Source organism: Puntigrus tetrazona, unplaced genomic scaffold (assembly GCF_018831695.1).
Source record: "Puntigrus tetrazona isolate hp1 unplaced genomic scaffold, ASM1883169v1 S000000495, whole genome shotgun sequence".
Classification (NCBI taxonomy): Eukaryota; Metazoa; Chordata; class Actinopteri; order Cypriniformes; family Cyprinidae; genus Puntigrus; species Puntigrus tetrazona.
The window spans coordinates 200,217-223,142 of NW_025048135.1; the positions used below are offsets into that span (position 1 = coordinate 200,217).

General features: G+C 43.4%; 1 protein-coding gene across 1 annotated transcript; it reads left to right on the forward strand.

Annotated features, from left to right (window-relative positions):
- Positions 1 to 3,965: 3,965 nt before the first annotated feature.
- Positions 3,966 to 20,403, forward strand: LOC122334170. Its single transcript, XM_043232025.1, has 5 exons — positions 3,966 to 4,200; positions 13,065 to 13,286; positions 18,216 to 18,374; positions 19,768 to 20,163; positions 20,262 to 20,403. The coding sequence occupies exons 1-5, from the start codon at positions 3,966 to 3,968 to the stop codon at positions 20,339 to 20,341; spliced, it is 1,092 nt and encodes a 363-aa protein (XP_043087960.1). The 3' UTR covers positions 20,342 to 20,403.
- The last annotated feature ends 2,523 nt before the right edge of the window (positions 20,404 to 22,926 follow it).

Below are 22,926 nucleotides of genomic sequence, written 5' to 3' on the forward strand. Positions count from 1 at the left end.
TGCTCAAAATCTTTTTTTCCCTTTGAGACTGATACTTTGCAACAGTTTACAAACTCAAATATTGATTTCAACTTGACTCAGCAACAATAACCAATGCAAGTAAATTTATAATTATTTGAATGCTTTTTTAAGTTTGCTCATTTTAAGGTAAATTGTTATTCTTTGATGATTCTCACTAAATTGGCCAAATTCCCTAAAAATAACCTCTCCTAGAATTGATAAAGATATAATGTAAAGATCTTTGTAAAGATCTAATGTTCTAAGATCTAATGTAAATGTTAATTATTAATTATACCTAGCTATAATTTATTATAAATATCTCCCCTTTTTTAGCTAATTTGTTACTTTTGTAGAAGCACTTAAGACATTTCATTATTTCCATGAACCTCTTGTATTCAGAGTTCCCTTTCAGTCGATCACGCCAAGTCACGTCGGATGACCGACAAATTGGGATCTCGCTTCGAGAGACCAATCTACTTCGAGTGTATCTAAACGAGCCAACTGAAGATTGGCATGCACTAACTGCATCCAGCTGCTGCTGATTACAGTGCGAGTATAAATAAGCAGCGCGTGCAGTGTGACTGTTCTGTTTGGAGCGGAGGTCGTTCCTCAGCACTAAAAGAGCATTCGCGGGTGCATCTTTCTAAAGACGACGTTACGTCTGGCAAACTCGACGCGATTTGGAAGACAGCATGGGTCTTGCTTCAGGCAACGTACACCCATGTGTTTCTGGATGCGGTTGTTACCTAGTGTTCGGTGATGGTCACAATCGCTGCCTTGTGTGCCTGGGCACTAAGCATGCTGAGGTGGCGGTTGTGGATGAATCATCTCCTTGCGGGGAGGTGGTCATCTCGGAGTGATGGGCAGGCTCTGTCACCTTGAAAGGGGTGGAGCTTGTGTTTGCTCGACTTGGTTCTCATCCTGGCTCCAGACAGGTGGAGTCCATTTCGGGTTGCTTAAAAGGGGCAGTCTGGTTTCTCACGTGGGGTATCAGCTGTACCCTCTTGGGCTCCCCTCATGATCAGAAGTCAATCGCTGCATCGGAAGGTGAGCCAGACATTTCTGGAAGTGAAGATCCGGTTTGCTTGGTGTCTACCAGGCGTTGACTGTACTGGATACAGATCTAGAAATGGTGGCTATGCTTGCCCGTGCCCCGAGGGGATTGGGCTCGAGTGAAAACCTCCACCGTGTCCCGAGCCCTCGAGGCTGGATGATAGGTACTTAAGGGTGGTTATTTCCTATAATAGAAAATGAGTGGAATTTTTTCTCAGGTGATCTATGTTATCTATGATCTGATGCGATACTGTAGCTAACGGCTGGTTCCAATTTTATTTGTAGTTTTGATTTCCTCCAGCTGTGCTCCATTTTCCAGTCTGCTATTTTAGTGCTCATTGTACCACAAAGTTAGATTGTATCTTTCATCTTTCTTAAACATAAAAGAGCAACTGTATCTAAAGTACTAGAAAAAAAAGAGAGCACATAGTTTCTGTTACATCAAGTTCCTTTTCGGGAACTCAAACTGTGACCAGAAACACTATAAGAATGTCTCCTGAGTGACCACGCTCTGAATCTGCTGTAGAATCTGTCCAGTGGAAGGGTGTGACGTCCTGGACGGGTGACGTCAGCTTTCTGTCATTCAGATCACACTCTCTATGTGTCTGTTTTAATTTCATGTCCTGTGAGTCTTATTTGTTGTTATCTGTCCCACACAATTAAAGTTTGATATGACAAGCTAAAGACTAGGGCAAAAGGGCAAGGGCAAGTTACTTTGCAAGTGTCCTGCAATCTCTGTGCAAACGTTAAACATCACTGCCAGAAACACATGAGAGAGCTCGCCGTTCGCACTGCAAGTGTCTCAAGGCAATGCCACGGGTTGAACAGACACTCACAACCTCTCTGTCAACCAGCACGGCTCCACCTTGCATTTCTTATACTGACAGTTTGGGCCATGAGTACTCAGTAGCAGGTCATGCCGAAGCCACATTTCCGATCTGTACTTACGGCTAAGAGGCCTCAATCTAAGCAGTCCTGTCAATTTGTGACACAGGACTTCTGAAGGCAGGCCCCTCTGGACCCTCGGCCCTGCACCCAACATTTTCTGCCAAAAAATATTTGAGAATTTGGAGCACGGCTCAGGCATAGGGCAATGAGCTATCACCTCTATTAACAGCAGAGGCCAGCCTTGAGAGTGTGGAAGCTACTACCAAATGTGTCTCAATGGGTCCTGCAGTCTGTAGAGAGAGGTTATTGAATCCAGTTTGAGTTTCCTCCGCCGCGTTTCAGCAGTTATGCCCACTCTGGTGGGCCCCGAGCAGGCTCTGGTGATGGAATGAGAAGTAGTGACTCTCTTGAGGAAGGAGGCCATCGAGGTGGCTCCTCCTCACAAAAGGGAGTCTGGGTTCTACAGATGTAGGGCTGAGGCCCATTTTAAATCTCAGACAACTGAACCGCTCAGTCAGACAGCTGAAGTTCAAGATGCTCACACTGAAACAAGCTGTGTCACAAATTAGGTCTGAAGACTGGTCTCACGATAGATCTAAAAGATGCGTATATCCACGTATCCATCCATCCTTCTCACAGGAGGTCCCTGAGGTTTGCTTTCGGGGGCAAAGCATACCAATATTGGGTTCTTTCGTTCAGCCTAGCACTTTCGCCGAACATTTCCAAAAGTAGTAGACACAGCCCGAGCTCCACTGTGGATTTAGGGTGTTCGCCTCCTAAACTACATTGATGACTGTCTAATATTAGCTCAGTCGAAGAGCGGATTGATTCTACATTGAGATGACATTCTAAATCATATCAGATGTTTGGGATTAAGGCCGAACGCCAAGTAGAGTGAGCTTCTGACCACTTATCTAGGCGTGGTGTGGGATTCAACCACAATGCAGGTATGAATGCCTCCTCGAGTCGATGTTCAGTTTAGTCAAGAGAGTGAGAGAAGGCCGGACAATCACTGTTTTCAGAAGTAGCTGGATCTGATAGCAGCTGCATCCAGCATGATTCCCTCTGGCCCCTACAGTGGTGGTTGTCAAATTTAAAAGTGCTGGCTAATGCTAAACGTAAATTCCGTAAAATTGTTATTCACATTGGCGCTAATGATGTTCGACTTTCGCTAGACGGAGATCTCTAAAAATAATATTAGAGGTGTGTGAATTTGCAAGTACGATGTCGAACAATGTAATATGCTCTGGTCCTCTCCCTGCTTACCGGGGTGATGAGATTTACAGCAGACTGCTGGCTCTGAATGGCTGGATGTCTCTAAGTGGTGCCTGCAGATCAACATAGACAATTGGATGAGTTTCTGGGGCAGACCTGACCTGTTGAAAAGAACAGGGTCTTCAACCCTTCTGGGGTGGTGCCACTCTTCTATTTAGAAATATGGCATATAGTTTTAGAGCTCCAACTTGACAACTAGTGCCGAGGATATCACCTAGATATCACATTATAGTGACTGTGTCTGTTTCCCAAATTAGAATACACAGAGAACGTCCAAACCAAATTAAAAGCAATATTTAATAAATGTTCAACAAATAAAATCTACTTATAATACAAAGAAGCAAATGATAAAACTTGACTTGCTGAATATTAGATCCTTTTGTCACATCTCTGGACTCTTTTGTTATTGTTTTTGTCTCATGTCATGTGCTCTGTGTGCCCTGCCTTTAGTTCGTGTTAATTGTATTATTGTCTGCAGCCGTGTCTTGTTAATTTAGTGATATCCGTTGAATATTTAAGTCCTGTGTTTTCAGTTCCGTTTGTCCGATCTCGTCTTTATTTGCGTGTGATTTTGTCCTGCCTGCCTGCCTGCCTGCATTTATATTGTTGATTTCATCATCTGAATAGATTAAAACGCTTTATTTTCATTGATGTTCGTTGTGAGCTCTCCTGCTAATCACACGCGTGACAGAAGATCGGACCATACAACAGTACGAGTATAGCGGCGTTTATTTCCTTTTATTTTGATAATGTTTTCCCCCTACCAAGACCTGAACTTCTTCATCCTCCTGCTGGAGCAGGGGGATTGCTCTCTCGAGGAATATACTGAGCTATTCCTCCACCTCGCCAACGACTCCCGGTACCCGGACAGCTTTCTGTGTGGAATTTACTTCCGCAGACTTAACATCTCCAGTCAGGCGCAGCTGTACGGGAGCGGTCCTCGGGAGAGCATTGCCGCTCACGTCGAGTGGGTGCTGGTGTCATGCAATTCGTCGATGACTGTTGCGCTGGAGGACAACGACACCAGCCCCACTCAGGATCCAGAGCCCAGCCCAGCACTTCACCGCATGGTCGAGCCCCAGCCTGAGCCCACCATGGACCCATTGCCAGAGAGAGCGACAGAGCCGTGGAGCGCCACCGGACCCGAGCCGATTACGTCAGACCAGGTGCGTGAGCCGGCAACAGAGCTCGCCACGGTGGAGACAGCCGACTGCAAGGAGAGCGCGGAGTGGAGCTCTGCCCACTGCACCATGGCTGAGCTGATTCTCCACATGGGGCTGCTGGATCCCCAAAAACTCCCTCCAGTGCCCGCGCCACATGCGCTTCCAGTTTACCCACCCTGGTCATACTACGTTGATGGATCCCAGCAGCCCCTACGCTCCCGGACTCCATCTCGGCTCGTAGACCCATCGGCTCCCCCTGGGCTCTAAGCTCCCTCCTCTCCACCGTGGTCCGTCAGTCCACCAGCTCCACAGGCTCCATCGTCCCTACGGCTCCGCCTTGGTCTGTCATTGGTCTGTCATCGACCTCGGGATTCCTCTCCTCCGGCTTCGCCTCGTCCCTCCATCCCACCGGCTCTGTCAGGCTCCTCCTTCCCTCCGGCTCCACCTCAGTCCTCTGTCGCTCTGGCTCCGCTGCGTCCTTCCCATCCCTCGTCTCCGTGTCAGTCGCCGAAGCCTGCGGCATCGCCTAGGACCTCCAGTGCCTCGGCGTCACCCTGGCTCTTCAGCTCTCCGCCTCCGCCTCAGTCTCCTCCACCACAATGGCTGATGGCTGCTCCTCCTCCATGGCTCCTCCCTCCGTCGGCTCCACCGTGGACCACCATGGCTGGGCTCTGGATCTCCTCCTGCTCCGGACTCCTCCTGTCTCCTCCCTCCGTCTGTTCCTCCCAGGACTGTCTGCCTACCCCCTCCTGGGGGCCGTCCTCCACCAGAACCTCCTCCCAAGATCCGGTATCCCCAGTTCCTATTTTGTTGTTTTTTTTTATTTTGTGGTTTTTGTTGATGTTACTCTTTAGGTGCGAGGACGCACCTTCCGGGAGGGGGGGTAATGTCACATCTCTGGACTCTTTTGTTATTGTTTTTGTCTCATGTCATGTGCTCTGTGTGCCCTGCCTTTAGTTCGTGTTAATTGTATTGTCTGCAGCCGTGTCTTGTTAATTTAATGATTTTCGTTGAATATTTAAGTCCTGTGTTTTCAGTTCCGTTTGTCCGATCTCGTCTTTATTTGCGTGTGATTTTGGCCTGCCTGCCTGCATTTATATTGTTGATTTCATCATCTGAATAGATTAAAACGCTTTATTTTCACTTATGTTCGTTGTGAGCTCTCCTGCTTAACACACGCGTGACACCCTTTCCACAAAAACACTTTATATAAATGATTAGATCAAAGATTAGAACCTAGATTTGCTCTGTTTGACAGAAACCTGGCAAAAAAACAGATGAATTCATTACTTTTAAATGAATCTACCCCCCAAAATTACTGTTATAAAAATGAGTCACATTTAAAAGGTAAAGGGGGAGGTGTTGCTACAATTTATAATAATATTCTTAGTACTTCTCATAGGGCAGGGTTTAAGTTTAACTCTTTTGAAGTTTTGGTGCTGCATATAACATTATCTATCATGTGCTAGTGATAAATCCTCTGTCATGTTTGTCATGGCTACTGTATACAGGCCACCAGGGCACAGCACAGATTTCATTAAAGAATTTGCTGAGTTAGTACTGGGTGCAGATAAAGTGTTAATTGTTGGTGATTTTAATATCCATGTTGATAATGAAAAAGCTTTCTTACACATTCTGAACTCTGTTAGGGTCTTGACCTACTCACTGTCGAAATCATACTCTAGACCTTATTCTGTCACATGGAATTGATATTAATATTGTTAATTCTGCAGCAAAGTAATGATATTTCAGATCACTGTCTAGTCTTGTGTGAACACTGTATAGCTAAACCTGTAAATTCTGCACCTTATTACAAGTATGGTAGAACCATCACCTCCACCACAAAAGAATGCTTTCTAAGTAATCTTCTCAATTCGACTTATCTCAATTCCTTAGCACATCCAATACGACACAAAAACTTGATGATATAACAGAAACTATGCAATCTCTTTTTTCTAGCACTTTAGATACAGTTTCTCCTTTTACAATTAAGAAAGATGAAAGAAAACAATCTGACTCTATGGTATAATGAAAATACTCGCACCCTAAAGAGAGCAGTATTTCGTATTGCCTGGTGGGAGAGTATCCTGTCATACAGAAAAGCATTAAAAACTGCTAGATCTGATTATTTTTCATCTCTTTTAAAAGAAAACAAACACAACCCCCAGTATTTACTCAATACAGTGACTAAATTAACAAAAAATAAAACGTCAACAGGTGCTAACATTCCCCAAGAGTATAGCAGTAATGACTTCATGAATTTCTTTAGTTCTAAGATTGATACCATCAGAGATAAAATTGTAACTATGCAGCCGTCAGCTACAGTTTCACATCAGTTAGTGAGCTATAGATCCCCTGAGGAAAAATTACACTCATTCTCTATTATAGGAGAGGACGAATTTGTTAACTTCAGAAGAACTTGTTAAATCATTATCATTAGGATATGTTCCCAAAACCTGGCTGTAGTTAAGCCTCTTATTAAGAAACCACATCTTGACCCCAAAGACTTACAGACGTAAATTACAGACCAATCTCTAATCTCCCTTTTCTGTCAAAGATACTAGAAAAGGTAGTATCCTCACAACTATATTCATTTTTAGAAAAAAATGGTATCTGCGAGGATTTCCAATCAGGATTTAGAACGTACCCTAGTACTGAGACTGCTCTCATTAGAGTTACTAATGACCTGCTTCTATCATCGAATTGTGTTTTTTTTTTCTCATTATTAGTCTATTAGATCTTAGTGCAGCATTCAATACTATCGATCACAACATTCTCTTGGATAGACTAGAAAACTATGTTGTCATTAGAGGAAGCGCCTTAGCATGGTTTAAATCATATCTATCTGACCACTATCAGTTTGTAGCAGTAAATGAGGAGATATCATACTGCTCACAAGTGAAATATGGAGTTCCTCAAGGCTCAGTGCTAGGACCATTACATGTTACCTCTGGGAGATATTTTCAGGAGACATGGTGTTAGCTTTCACTGCTATGCTGATGATACTCAGCTGTGTATATTTCTTCACAACCCGGTCATACACACCAAATTGAGAAATTAACAGAATGCATAGTCGTTATAAAAAACTGGACTTGTTTCTTTGCCAATCTGTTTCACAGTGTGAAAGAACGGAATCCAGAGGCCCTGGTTGAAGGTTAATGCGCGTTCTGTCTTTTCCTTGTGTCTCTTTAAAAATCACTCATATTTATTGCTCTTTTTCTATTCCAATTTCTGACCCTTCACATAATTTTATTTGACTCCAATCTTTCGTGATTTAGCTATATATATGATTTATATATATATATATATATATATATATATATATATATATATATATATATATATATATATATATATATATATATATTGATCGTTATCTGACTATAAACCAACAATGGGGAAAACCTCAGAAGTTTTTATGCTAGAAAAGTTCCTAAGTTAATAGCATGCTAAGCCAGTTTGGTTGCACAAGTCAAGATCTCAAAAAAAACGAACCCCCAGCTCTTTCCATTGATCGTTGATCTGACTCACCCCTAGCACACTGACAACAATGGGTAAAATACTCAGACCACTTATCCCCATGCTCCAGGGTCACACCTGGCTGAAACACTTTGCTCTCTTTAGGGTGTGTGTGTTTTCATTATGTCATGGAGTCAGATTGTTTTCTTTCATCTTTCTTAAGTGCAAAGTAGCAACTGTATCTAATGTGCTAGAAAAAAGAGTGCATAGTTTCTGTTATATCATCAAGTTTTTGCTTCATATTGGTTGGTTGTGCTAAGGAATTGAGATAAGTTACTTAGAAAGCATTCTTTTGTGATGGTTCAACCATACTTGTAATAAGGTGCAGAGTTTACAGTTTTAACTATACACAAGACTACATAGTGATCTGAAATGTCGTCACTTTGTTGCAGAACTTCAACCATTTTAACATCCATTCCATGTGACAATATTAGATCTAGAGTATGTTTTCAACTATGAGTAGATCCAGACACGTGTTGTCTAACCCCAACAGAGTTCAGAATGTCTAAGTACATACAGTTCATAAGACCGCAAGATTGCACAAATGTTTTGAAATGAAATGAATAAAAATTATATTTAATTTAATATTTATGTGTGAAATTATTTGTGATGTGATGAATTTGATTAATTTAGACCTGGAGGCTTTTTTGCTTAGTAACAGTGTTAGATTTGAACACACTCTCCCCCCTTTAGACTCTTTCTGTCTGATCTTTTTCCCTCCTCCTATCCATCCTTCTACATGTTAGAAGGGTTCAATCGGTCATTGGTGTGTGCGCTACTCTGAGTCGTGGGGTGAATGAGTTTGCTCTACACTTTTGATACTTGACAGGAAGAAGTGTCTTTCTGTGTCCAGGTGTGTTCCTTATATGTTCATAATTTCCTGTATTTTATTCTAAGTACATATCCTCTGGCATGGATACAACCTGCGTCATCTTTTGTTTTATTGTCTAGAGAGGTAAAACTTCCCTCTGAAAATGCCTATATAAATAACGGTATTCTGGAATAAACTTTGGAGTAAGGACATATACGTCTCTGTGTTACACCCTATGAGATTGAGAATTCGTCTAGAGGTATTCTACGAGAACAGTCGGACCTTAAACTTTGTTAATTATTTAACAATTGGGGGCTTGTCCGGGATTTCTCAAAAGAGACAGGTAAGAAATGTTTTCATTTCTTTCTTCCTGTCTATGAGAAAAAATTGATTGTGTCCTCGTAATGTCATTTAGTTTGAACCATATTTGGCAAACAAAGGGATATTCTCGTATGTAACAATAGGAGAATTGGGTTTTCCTCACAAATTGTTTGTGGGAAGAAGTGTGGATGTTTGGACAAATTTTTTCAGTACCCACACTTAGCTAGAGTTTCTCGATCTCAAAGAGTGATGTCATGAATAAGACAGATCTGAAAATTTTCTTTTGGCCTAAATATCAAAAAGTAAATACGGAGGAATCAGCCATCCCACTGGATCAACATTCTCCGTTGTTTGTTAATACATTCCTGAATAATATGCATAAAGAAACAGCACAGTTAGTTTGACTGACTACCCCAAATATTAATGATATTGCAGTTGAGGCTTTGTCTCGCAGATTGCGTGAGCTCTCCACCGCAGGGGCATTTGATGTGCATCGGGTGAAGGCTCCTGCAATGATGCAATTTAATGTGAATGCAAACCCAAAACAAACAAGTCAGTTTCTATTGTGGAAAACCTGGGCATTTTGCCAAGACTTGTCGGAAAAAAGACTGACAGCAGGAGGAAAAAGGGAGGATTGGGTGGTTTCAGGCCCTGGCATGTATGTAACAATAGGAGAATTGGGTTTTCCTCACAAATTGTTTGTGGGACGAAGTGTGGATGTTTGGACTAATTTTTTCAGTACCCACACTTAGCTAGAGTTTCTCGATCTCAAAGAGTGATGTCATGAATAATTTTAATAATAAATTTTCTTTTGGCCGAAATATCAAAAAGTTAATATTAAACCGCAGAATTTATTTTGTGTTTTATTTGGGCATCCTAAAAATTGTGAAAAGTGTACTAAATCTGAGGAGACATCCTTGTTGAATGATGGGTCAAGAAATTTCAAAACGAGAACACCAAGAGATTGGATGTTTAGAAACAATAAAGGTTCTAATACAGAACCGTATTTGAGTAATTTGGCTGGTTGGTACAATTGTATCCTTTCCCTCGCAATGGTTAATTTAAAGATGATGATATGTGATCGTCCAAAGCAATGGTCAAACAGGGCTGGGGCGATCCAAATTGGGACCTTGATTATATGAGAGAGTCATATAATGAATGGAAAAAAAGTTAATTTTATTGGGATAAAGGACCTGAACTGGTCAAAAATACGACTAACAATTCCTATTCGCAAATGTCCTTTGCTGATTCTTCTAGCTTGTCCTCACCCCTTTATGAGAATGTTGCGCATCCTACAGATAAAGAAAAAACTACCCCAAATTGTTTGTATCTGCAACCAAAGCTTTTCCATTTGTACAAATGCCAGAAGGTTATGAAATAGTTCCTCTGCAAATGTCTGAGGCAATGGCAATTTCTAAGGAACTGCCAGATCCAACTCGCTGTCCACATCAGTATGTGTCAATGTTGAAGTGTCTAACCGCGTACAGTCAACTGACTGGCCGTGATTATCGCTTCATTTTGACCAAAATGTTGCCTCCAGAAATTACAGAGGAGGAACTGATTAATGAAAATTGAGTTCTTAAGACCTGCGAATGACCTTCCGCCAGCACGTTCTAATGCTTTAGCGAGAAGTGATGGACCATTGGATCTGTCTGGGGCAAAGTCTTCCCGTATGGTGCAAATGATTGATTCGGATGATGCATGGGTATGGGCTGACTCCGTACAGCTGAAAGAGTTCTTTAAACAATTAACTGCCTTTTTGGTTAAATTGTCTTCAGCTAAACAAGATGCGACAAGTCTTGTTTAGCTGAAGACAGTTTAACCAAAAAGGCAGTTAATTGTTTAAATGCAAATACTAAACAGAAAAGTAGTGAAAATCCAGTTGCATCGATTTAAGCATGCATGGATGGAGGAATCAGCCATCCCACTGGATCAACATTCTCTGTTGTTTGCATTTACATTTACATTTACATTTAGTCATTTAGCAGACGCCTTTATCCAAAGCGACGTACAAATGAGGTAGGCATATAGAAGCAAATTAATATCAGCAAAAGGGCAGTAGTGCATAAGTGCTCTTGAGTGGGGTCTTGTCTTACTTAACGCAGACACAAGGCTTTTTTTTTTTTTTTTTTTTTTTTTTTTTTTTTTTTTTTAAACAAGAAAAGGATAGGAAGGAGCAGGAGAAGAAGAAGAGAGTGCTATCAATGTTGGGTCAAGTGCAAACGAAAAAGATGAGTTTTGAGTTGGTTTTTGAAGATTGCTAGTGACTCTGCAGCCCTAGTGGTAACGGGCAGATCGTTCCACCAGCGAGGAACAGACCAGGTGAAGGTGCGCAAGAGTGATTTTGCACCTTTTTGTGAAGGCACTGCAAGACGCCTTTCGTTTGCAGAGCGTAGGCACCTGGAGGGGAATATATGATTCAATTAGTGAGTGTAAGTACGAGGGAGCGGAGCCTGTGATTGTCCTGTAGGCCAGCATCAGGGATTTGAATTTGATGCGGGCATCTATAGGAAGCCAGTGTAAACTAATGAAGAGGGGTGTGACGTGGGCCCTCCTTGGTTCGTTGAAGACCACCCTAGCCGCTGCATTCTGGACCATCTGAAGAGGTCTGGTTGTAGAGGCTGGGAGGCCAGCAAGGAGGGCGTTGCAGTAATCCAGTCTACTCAGGACTAGTGCCTGGACGAGGATCTGTGTAGCGTGTTCTGATAAGTACGGTCTGATTTTCCTGATGTTGTACAGCACAAACCTACAAGATCGAGCAGTTTTTGAAATGTGCTCAGTGAAAGTTAGCTGGTCGTCAATGATCACTCCAAGGTTCCTAGCTGACCTAGACGAGGATACAGTAGCCGAGCCTAGCTGAAAAGATAGTTTGTGCTGTATGTTGGGATTGGCGGAAAAAACGAGGAGCTCTGTTTTTGTGAGGTTTAACTGCAGGTGATGATCCTTCATCCAGACTGAGATGTCGTTTAGGCACGCAGAAATACGTGCAGAAACAGTGGGATCGTCTGGTTGAAAGGAGAGATGGAGTTGAGTGTCGTCAGCGTAGCAGTGATAAGAGAAGCCATGCTTCAGAATGACAGAACCCAGTGATGTCATGTAGATGGAAAAAAGCAGTGGCCCAAGTACTGAGCCCTGAGGCACTCCAGTATTGAGGTGATGAGACTCTGAGACCACCGAAGGGCTGTTCCAGAGACCCCCATCTGCCTGAGGGTTGATAGGAGAATGTTATGGTTTACAGTGTCAAAAGCAGCAGACAGGTCCAACAGGATAAGCACTGAAGATTTTGATTGTGCTCTTGACCGTCTCAGTGCCTCAATGACCGATAGAAGTGCAGTTTCTGTGGAGTGGCCGCTTTTGAAACCTGATTGGTTGCTGTCCAGGAGATTGTTTTGTGAGAGATGGGAGGAGATTTGGTTAAAGACAACACGCTCTAGTGTCTTAGCCATGAATGGGAGGAGAGATACAGGTCTGTAATTTTCAATGAGCTCAGGGTCAAGTGTGGGTTTTTTAAGGAGAGGGGCAACACGAGCCTCCTTAAAAGCTGAGGGAAATGTACCAGTGGCGATAGAGTTGTTGATAATGTGGGTGAGTGCAGGAGGACGGAGGAGCGATAGCCTGAAAGATGTTAGTAGGGATGGGATCTAAAGGGCAGGTTGTGGCATTCGTGGCAAGGATGATTTTTGATACCTCCGTTTCAGAGAGGAGGGAAAAAGTGGAGAATGTGTTGGGGTGCTGTGGGTTGATGTGCGTAAGGCGAGGAGCAGCAGGAAATTGATTGCTGATCTTAGTGGTTTTGTTAATGAAAAAACAAGCAAAATCATCAGAGGTTAAGGATGACGATGGTGGGGGGACAGGTGGGCAGAGAAGAGCAGAGAATGTTTTAAAGAGGCTTCGTGAGTCAGAGGAGTTGTTAATCTTTGTTTGGTAATAGTTACGTTTAGCAGTGGAGACATTATTAGAAAATGAGGAGAGAAGAGACTGATAAAAACAGAGATCCGATGGATCCTTGGTTTTACGCCATTTTCTTTCCGCAGCTCTGAGTTTGGAGCGATGTTCACGGAGAACTTCAGATAACCAGGGGGCAGAGGGAGTTGGCCGGGCAGGTTTGGTTGTTAGAGGACAGAAAGAGTCCAGGCAGGATGTTAGCGTGGAGCAGAGGGTATTGGTAGCAGTGTTAACATCTAGTAAAGAGAACCGGTTAGGAGGAGGGAGTGACAGTGACACTGCAGAGGAAAGACAGGTTGACGAGAGTGTGCGTAAGTGACGGCGAAAAGTGACCAGAGGAGGGTTTGGTGTTATGTTGGAAGAGGTTAGGGTGGTGTTGAATGTAATCAGGAAGTGGTCAGATGTGTGCAGTGGTGTTACCTGGGCATGATGAGTAGAGCAGTTTCGAGTGTAGATGAGGTCCAACTGATTACCTGATTTGTGCGTGGCAGTGGTGGATACACGGCTGAGATCAAAAGACGCCAATACGCTGTGGAAGTCGCAGGCCAGACTCTTATCTACATGGATGTTGAAATCACCTAGCAGTACCAGAGGAGTGCCATCCTCTGGAAAAGCAGAGAGCAGCACATCCAAGTCATTAACGAAGTTACCGAGGTGCCCTGGGGGGTGATACAGAACAATCAGGTGAATTTTAAAAGGGTGGGTGACAGTAATGGCGTGTGATTCAAAAGAGGAGTTTGTATTGAGGGTCTGTATTTGGCTGTGCTTCCAAGTCTTTGATATGAGCAGACCAGTACCTCCACCCCTCCCAGAAGTGCGAGGGGAATGAGTGAAAGTATGGTTGGCAGCAAGGGCAGCTGGAGTAACAGTGTCCTCTGGTTTAATCCAGGTTTCGGTAAGTGCTAGAATACTTAGATTGGAATGTTCTGTGATGGCTGTGATGAAGTCAGTCTTTTTTACAGCAGACTGGCAATTCCAAAGGCCGATGGAGAAAGAGTGTGATGTGGTAAACGATGTGGGGATAGTATGCATATTATTGTAGTTGCGCCTCCGATGACGCCGGATACAAGAAGTGCGAGTGGTAATGAGGCTAGGGATGTTGAAAGACATTGTATGAGTAGGGTGGAATAGAGACACAACAGTGGAAGGATTTGGAAGAAGAATAGGGAAAGCTCAAATAGAAACGAAAATAAATACTAGGTATACACAAGTGTTTAGCCGGTGTCTGTGCTCGGTGGTGTCGCACAGGTAGAGTCGCTGGTCTTTACACTCGTCGGTCTTCACACGATGAGGTCTGCACGCATGGGGATTGACGCGACCGCTGCCGCGGTGTGCACACTATTTTTAAAACTATCTGAATTGCGTGACTGAGTAAAGCAGGACACGTCTCCCAATTTGCAACAACAAAAGGTCCGAAACTCGCACGACACTTCACGGCAATAATCACGTGACACGACAATAATCACGTGACACGAGGTAAACAATACAGCGAAACCTAGCAACGAGGCTGCGCTACAATAAGACTAGACTACAAACAAATACACTTACACGTTCCTGCAGACTAATGCCGATCAACTGCTTCTCCTGTTTGTTAATACATTCCTGAATAATATGCATAAAGAAACTGCACAGTTAGTTCGACTGACCCAAATATTAATGATATTGCAGTTGAGGCTTTGTCTCGCAGATTGCGTGAGCTCTCCACCGCAGGGGCATTTGATGTGCATCGAGTGAAGGCTCCTGCAATGATGCAAATTAATGTGAATGCAAACCCAAAACAAGCAAGTCAGTTTCTATTGTGGAAAACCTGGGCATTTTGCCAAGACTTGTCGGAGAAAAGACTGACAACAGGAGGAAAAAGGGAGGATTGGGTGGTTTCAGGCCCTGGCCTGAAGTCCCAAGCCCGCAGCAGCAGAAACAAAACCCACAATATCCTACTAGTTGGAATCCCCGTTAGGGATGCCCACAGAGTCAGCCCTCTCGTGATGCATATTCAATGATTTCCATTACATACCCTAATACTCTGTCTGTTTTGCCTTTCATTGAATTGTATGTTGATTCTAAACTATATGTTTTCCTGATCAACACAGGAGCTAGTAAGTCTTCTCTGTCAAGTACATTTTACAAGGGCTCTATTACAGGGAAAACGTTCAAGTCTGTGGTGGTGTCCCTGTTTGATGCAAGATGACACCAACACTACTCCTGTAGATCCTGAAACGCAGCGACTGTTTGCATTCACCTTTGACCACACTCAATATACATTCCAGCCACTTCCCATGGGTCTGACTGATGCGCCTTTCTGGTTTTCTGCGGTAGTGCACGAGATGCTCAAGGATATACAACTACCTCCAAACACCTGTTTGTTGCAGTATGTGGATGACCTGCTAGTTACCAGAGCCTCTGAGAACACATGTGCTACCGCCTCCACCATTGTGTGCAATATTCTAGCAGAGGCAGATTTTAAGGCATGCAAAGACAAAATACAGTGGGTTCAAAGGAGGGTCAATTATCTTGGAGAAGAACTGTTCTAGGCACAATAAAACTGTCTGAAGAGCTCATCAAGGCCATTGCTACATACAAGCATCCTTCTACGAAGAAGCAAATGCAAAGCTTCTTGGGCCTAGTGAACTATTGCAGAGCGTGGGTGGCAAATTGTTCCATGTATGACAAAATTCTGAGAGTGGCCACCTTACTGGATGATATTACATGGCCGACTGAAATGGACCACGCATTCAGACATCTACAAGTGTCCTTGATTAAGCCACCTGCTCTTGGCTTACCTGTATATACGAAAGACTTTCACTTGTATGTGCACGAAGGTGGAGGAACGGCGGCGGCGATCTTGGCTCAGGAACATGGGAGTAATTTTCGTCCTGTGGCATATTTGTCAAAAACATTGACTGTCTGCGTGCAGTGGCTGCTACAGCGATCATGGTACAGGATGCAGAGCATTGTTCTATCACTTTCATTGATTGTACATACTTCCCATCACATCCATTGATTGTACATACTTCCCATCAGGTAGGCGCTATTATGCAAAACATTTCTACTCAGCATATGACTGCTCAAAGACGGTCAGGTTATGAAGCAATACTACTAGCTACTGCTAATTTAACCCTGAAACCAACCACTGTTGTTCATGGTCCTACTTTATGTTTGCATAAGTTGCTAACACAGGGTGAATTTGAGGAGACGGATCATGACTGCCTAACCAGGATTCAAATTTCTACGGCTTGCAGGCCAGATGTGTCTGCATCTGTCCTGGAGGAGGGGAATCATTGGTATGACAGAGAAGGTTTTAGAATTAGAGACACACATCCAAACTTTAATTGAGGACAGTAAGAATGTGAGGGCTGTAGATGTGTAGGGCTGCTTTGGATGCGACTAGTACAGTGAATCATGTACATTGTTCGGTTCCAGCTTCAGAGCCCCTGCAGCAGGGCAATTGGGTGACCATGAGGTGGGCTAGTCGCGGGGCAAAACACCGCTCATCCGTTCCGATCAGAACATCAAACAGGTTCTCCCCACTCAGTGATGCACCCACTAAGAAACCTGATCAAAGTGCCCTAGTAATTGGCGATTCTATTGTACGGAAAGTGAAAATAGAGACACCAGCCACCGTAGTCCAATGCTTACCGGGAGCCAGAGCGTCTGACATCTTGTCAAATTTAAAAGTGCTGGCTAATGCTAAACGTAAATTTCGTAAGATTGTTATTCACGTCGGCGCTAATGATGTTTGACTTCGCCAGTCGGAGATCACTAAAAATAATATTAAAGAGGTGTGTGAATTTGCAAACACAATGTTGGACAATGTAATATGCTCTGGTCCCCTCCCTGCTTACCGGGGTGATGAGATTTACAGCAGACAGCTGGGTCTCAATGGCTGGATGTCTAAGCGGTGCCCGCAAAACAACATAGTTTTTGGGACAGACCTGACGTGTTAAAAAGAGATGGGCTTCATCCCTCCTGGGGTGGTGCTGCTCTTCTATCTAGAAATATGGCATATAGTCTTATAGCTCCAACATGACCAACTAGTGCCCAGGTCAGGAAGCAGACAGACCTGCTAAACCGACCATCTGCTAGCTGCCTCACGTCACAGAAGGCAGTTAATTCTCAGCACATAAAGACTCTTTCACCTAGATATCACACTATAGGGACTGTGTCTGTTTCCCGAATTAGAATATGCAGAGATTGTCCAAACCAAATCAAAAGCAATAATTTAATTAATATCCAACAAATTAAAACTACCTATAATTCAAATAAGCAAACGATAAAACTTGGCTCGCTAAATATTAGATCACTTTCCACAAAAGCACTTTATATATATGATTTGATCAAAGATCAGAACCTAGATTTGCTTTGTTTGACATAAACCTGGCTAAAACCAGATGAATATTAACAACATTCTTAGTACTTCTCAGAGGGCAGTCTTTAAGTATAACTCATTTGAAGTTTTGGTGCTGCATATAACATTATCTACAGAATCATGTGCTAGTGATAAATCTTCTGTCATGTTTGTACTGGCTACTGTATACAGGCCACCAGGGCACAGCACAGATTTCATTAAAGAATTTGCTGATTTTCTAACTGAGTTAGTACTGGCCGCAGATAAAGTCTTAATTGTTGGCAAATAATATCCATGTTGATAATGAAAAAGACGCATTAGGATCAGCTTTCTTAGACATTCTGAACTCCGTTGGGGTTAGACAACACGTCTCTGGACCTACTCATTGTCGAAATCATACTCTAGATCTAATACTGTCACATGGAATGGAAGTTAAAATGGTTGAAGTTCTGCAGCAAAGTGATGACATTTCAGATCACTATCTAGTCTTGTGTGAACTCTGTATAGTTAAACCTGTAAACTCTGCACCTTATTACAAGTATGGTAGAACCATCACTTCCACCACAAAAGAAAGCTTTCTAAGTTGTAGCGATTAAATGAATCGTACAGTATTTTTGTTATTATTTTTATTATTATTATTTGTGTGTGTGTGACCAATAAGAAACGTACACGTTATACAGAGCGGACCTAACAGATAAAAGTGGGGCACACAAACGTGCGGGGGTGTGTGCGTCGGGGGTCAAAGTACAACTGTCATGGCGGAGGCGACACATGAGTTACAAGTGATTCCGATTATTAGTGTTATACATTTTAATTCTTCAATACAATGACTGTGGAGACTGAGGAAACTAGCGGTCCTATGTGAATGCTGCGGGAGTTTTGCTGGTGCGAAAAGGTGGAGATGTGCTGGGGCGTGGGCATCACTTGTGTTGCAAACGCTGTCGTTGGATCATCGTCGAATCTGTGCTTGAGCATTCCCGCCTGAGGTGTTGTTCATCGGATCTGAGTGTTTGGCGTCTGTGCTTCGGATTGCTCTCAGCTGGATGTCGTAAGAGTGAGCTGATTCCAAATGGATTGAGGTACTCTGCGTTCACTTATATTATTATTAACACGCTTTATTTGAACTTTAATCATATGCGAGCTGAGGCGGAGCCTAGGAGAGCGCACATTGAACATTGGGCACCACTTTACAAACTCGAACAGCTAGTATTTGCCCCGACGACACATTTTAACAAAGAAATTCACACACAAACACACAAACGCACATTTTATTCATAATTGCTACATTCATATTTCATAAATGTTGATGATGAATTTGTGAGTTGTGGGAAATTAAGTCCCTGGGAATTGAAAAGCCTTTGTTTTTTTTCCCTTTTCTCTTTTTCTCTTTTCTTTTCTCTCTTCTTATGAACTCTGTATAGCCTACTTCAAAGAACTTGAGTGATGTGATCATTTGTCTTGTTTTGGGGAAAATCTGAAATTATACATTTTTCACTGAATTTATACGTGTATATATATATCTTTTGTTTTGTGCTTGTTCATGGGTGTGGATTATGTGAGTGTAAACCGTGTGTAACTGGTGGTCAGCTCATTCTGAGCTAAACTATTTTGTTGGTGGATTTAATCTTCTTGGCGCCCGAACTAACTTTTCATATTGTGTTTTGTGAATGAAATACGCCACCGTTACAAAGTAATCTTCCTGACTTATCTCAATTCCTTAGCACATCCAATACGACACAAAAACTTGTTGATATAACAGAAACTATGCACTCTGGTCAGAAACTAGAAACTATGGTCGAGTGGTAACCCTGGAAGAAACGTCTAAAAACATTAAAAAATTTCCTCCAGGGTTGCGGGGGTCGAGTGGGAAACCGTCCAAGAAGTAGCTTCTATCACGGCCAAGATCGGCTGGATGAAGCGCCTGGATGTTTGAGCTTAGGTTTTGAACGCTTAAAAATTTCCACCAGGGTGGCGGGGATCGAGTGGGAAAGCGTCCGAGAAGTCGCACCTATCTCGGCCAAGATCGGCTAGATGAAGCTCCTGGATGTTTGGACGGCTAGATGAAGCTCCTGGATCTTTTTGGTGTGGTCCTGCTCGTTCGCGCGTGGTTTTGTGTTTGAGCTCCGTAGATTTGACTACTAATCTTCTTTTTTTTCCGTGATACATAACATTATAACCGATTTATTTTTTCTCTTACCGAGAGTAAACATACTCGCTATATATTTTTACATCGAATCGCTTCCAAAAGTTGTATAGTTGCCAGTTTCTTTTCCATTTTTACGATCACCTGCTTCTAGCTTGTAGCCCATTAGCACCACTAGCCGGCTATCACCACACTAGCGCGGCTATCACAACACAGCACACATCACAACACAGAGTTTACTAAATCACAACCTAATCTCTGTCTTCTTTAACAATGTCGACTGCTTGTCTACCTTTGAGTGCAGGGGAGGACACACTCGAGCTGCACTCGCTGGTGTCGGAGCTGGAGGCTGTGGAGAAGCAGATCGGCGTTCTCCAGGTGAAGCAGGCCCAACTCAGGAAGCGGATAGCTTTGCTTGAAACTTCCCGTTCTGAGGCCCGTGCTTCCGAGGTTAGTCCGCGGCGCGACACTAACACTACCCCCATCACCTCGACTCCGTGTGTTTCTCTGTCCAGGCTCACTGCAACCAGGTCTCAGACCGCTCGGGTGTCGTTCACCCCGATGCCCGGGCACCGGGATCCCTCCTGGTTGCAGCCGCGACGGCCACGAGCCAGAGCCTCCCCTCCGCCGGCCTTCGAGATCTCGACGCAGAACCGCTTCGCCACCCTCTGCGAGAAGGATCCAGAGGCTGTCATCATCGGTGACTCCATCGTCCGACACGTCCGCACCACCGCGGTTAAGTATAAGGTTCAAACACATTGTTTTCCAGGCGCTCGTGTTAAGGATGTCTCTGCACAGGTGCCGGAGATCGTGACCGAGCTCACCGGCGCTGTGGTCGTGCACGCGGGGGTGAACGACATCCGGCAGCGGCAATCTGAGGTTCTGAAGAGGAATCCGCAGCGCCGCGCCCGAGACGCAGATAATCATGTCCGGACCGCTTCCCACGCTCCGTCATGGAATGGAAAGGTTCAGTAGACTATTTGGTTTCAATGAATGGTTGTCTTCATATTGTAAAGAACAGAAGCTGCTCTTTGTTGATAATTGGGATTCTTTCTGGAAGCGTCCTAGGTTCTTCCGTGCGGATGGTCTGCATCCCAGCCGTGCCGGAGCGAAGCGTCTCTCGGACAACATCTCCACCACGCTACACTCCATTTGACTAGTAAGTGACGAATCACACGACAGCAGCATTGACAGTATGCCATGTGATGTAAATGTTAGACCCGAGAGTATGATTACCCACATAGAAACTGTGTCTGTCCCGCGAAAAATCAGATATATCAGTAAATCCTGCACAGGCCTTAGAAATAACCTGATCACGATCAAAACAAAAGTTAAAACAACAGCAGCAATATTAACAAATGATTGGTCAGCAATAGAACGCTGCACACCCTCTTAGTTAAGTAGCAATGACTTCATACAATTCTTTACTAATAAAATAGATAATATCAGACTTAAAATAACGGAAAATCAACCCTTTAGGTCAGCCTTACTCAGTTCCTAATCCATTCAAATAAGGACAGGAAGAGTAGCAATTAAATAGATCCTATTCCAACTAAATTTCTGAAAGATATATTACCAGCTGCTTCTGATCTAAATATTAAACCTACAACTTCCTAATCCATTCTAGCAAATGAACTAACTACAGACCGATATCAAATCTCCCATTTATATCAAAAATATTAGAAAAAGTTGTGTTAGCACAGTTATGCTCCTTCTTAAAGATGAATGACGTCTATGAGGAGTTTCAGTCAGGTTTTAGACTGCACCATAGCACAGAAACCACATTAGTTAAAATCACTAATGACCTGCTCTTATCCTCCGACCGAGGCTGCGTCTCGCTATTAGTTTTATTGGATCTCACTGCTGCATTTGACACTATAGATCATAATATTCTCCTGGAGCGTTTAAACACCGCTGGTGTACAGGGACAGGCTTTAAAGTGGTTTAAATCATACCTATCAGACCGTTATCAATTTGTAGATATAAACGGAGACCGCTCTAGTATAATGCCTGTAAAGTGTGGTGTGCCTCAAGGATCAGTTTTAGGCCCCTTACTGTTCTCTATATACATGCTGCCCCTGGGGAACATTATTAGAAAGCACGGGGTTAATTTCCACAGTTATGCAGATGACACACAGCTATACATTTCATCTAAGCCTGATGAGTTATCAAAAATGTCTAAATTAACAGAGTGTGTTAAAGACATAAAAGACTGGATGACTAGAAATTTTCTTCTATTAAACTCTAATAAAACAGAGGTGCTTCTTATCGGCCCAAAAACATGTTTACAGCAAATTTCTGAGATCAAACTACAATTAGATGGATGTGATATAAATGCTACTCCGACAGTTAAAGACTTGGGTGTTTTATTGGACAGCAACCTGTCCTTCGAACACCATATCACTCATGTTACAAAATCTGCCTACTTTCATCTTAGAAATATTGCTAAACTCAGACACATGCTCTCTCTCTCAGATGCAGAAAAGCTAGTTCATGCGTTCATGACATTAGACTGGATTACTGTAATGCGCTGCTCGCTGGTTGTCCAGCATCTTCAATAAACAAGCTTCAGTTAGTGCAGAACGCAGCCGCTCGAGTTCTTACCAGGACAAGGAAATATGATCATATAACCCCAGTTTTATCCTCCCTGCACTGGCTGCCTGTTCATTTCCGAATTGATTATAAAGTACTGTTACTGACCTACAAGGCTCTAAATGGTTTAGCCCCCATTTATCTGACCAGCCTTCTGTCTCGCTACAACCCGTCACGCTCTTTAAGATCTCAAAACTCAGGGCTCCTGGTAGTTCCTCGTATAGCAAAGTCCACTAAAGGTGGTCGAGCATTTTCACATTTAGCACCCAAACTCTGGAATAACCTTCCTGCTAATGTTCGGGGATCAGACACACTCTCTCAGTTTAAGTCTAGGCTAAAGACATATCTTTTTAGCCAAGCATACTCATAAAGATTCACATAAACCTATGCTACAGTACATTGTGATTCCCAATAGTATGAATGGCCGCTACGCTAATTATCCTTTTGTCTCCACCTCGGGATGCACATCCCGAGGCATCTAGGTACCGAGCCTCTCCAGTGGACCCAGTGAGGAGATGACCTTCCTGCGATGACGTCGAGGAAAACTTAACCTTCCGTCTGGATTAATTCTATCCGCCGGGGGAAGGTTCGAGCCTCGCATCGCCCCTATGAGCAGCTGGTCTTAGCCGAGGGTTCAAGCGGGGCCTGCCCGGCCCCCTCCTCAGGCGGACTGAGACTCTTGTGTAGGCAAAAATGCGCTTTGCGTCGGTTGGTCCCTACGACCCACAGGGGGTTACCTGGTTGATCCTGCCAGTAACATATGCTTGTCTCAAAGATGCAGTCATGCAGGTCTAAGTGCACACGGCCGGTATAGTGAAACTGCGAATGGCTCATTAAATCAGTTATGGTCCCTTTGATCGCTGCACCCGGT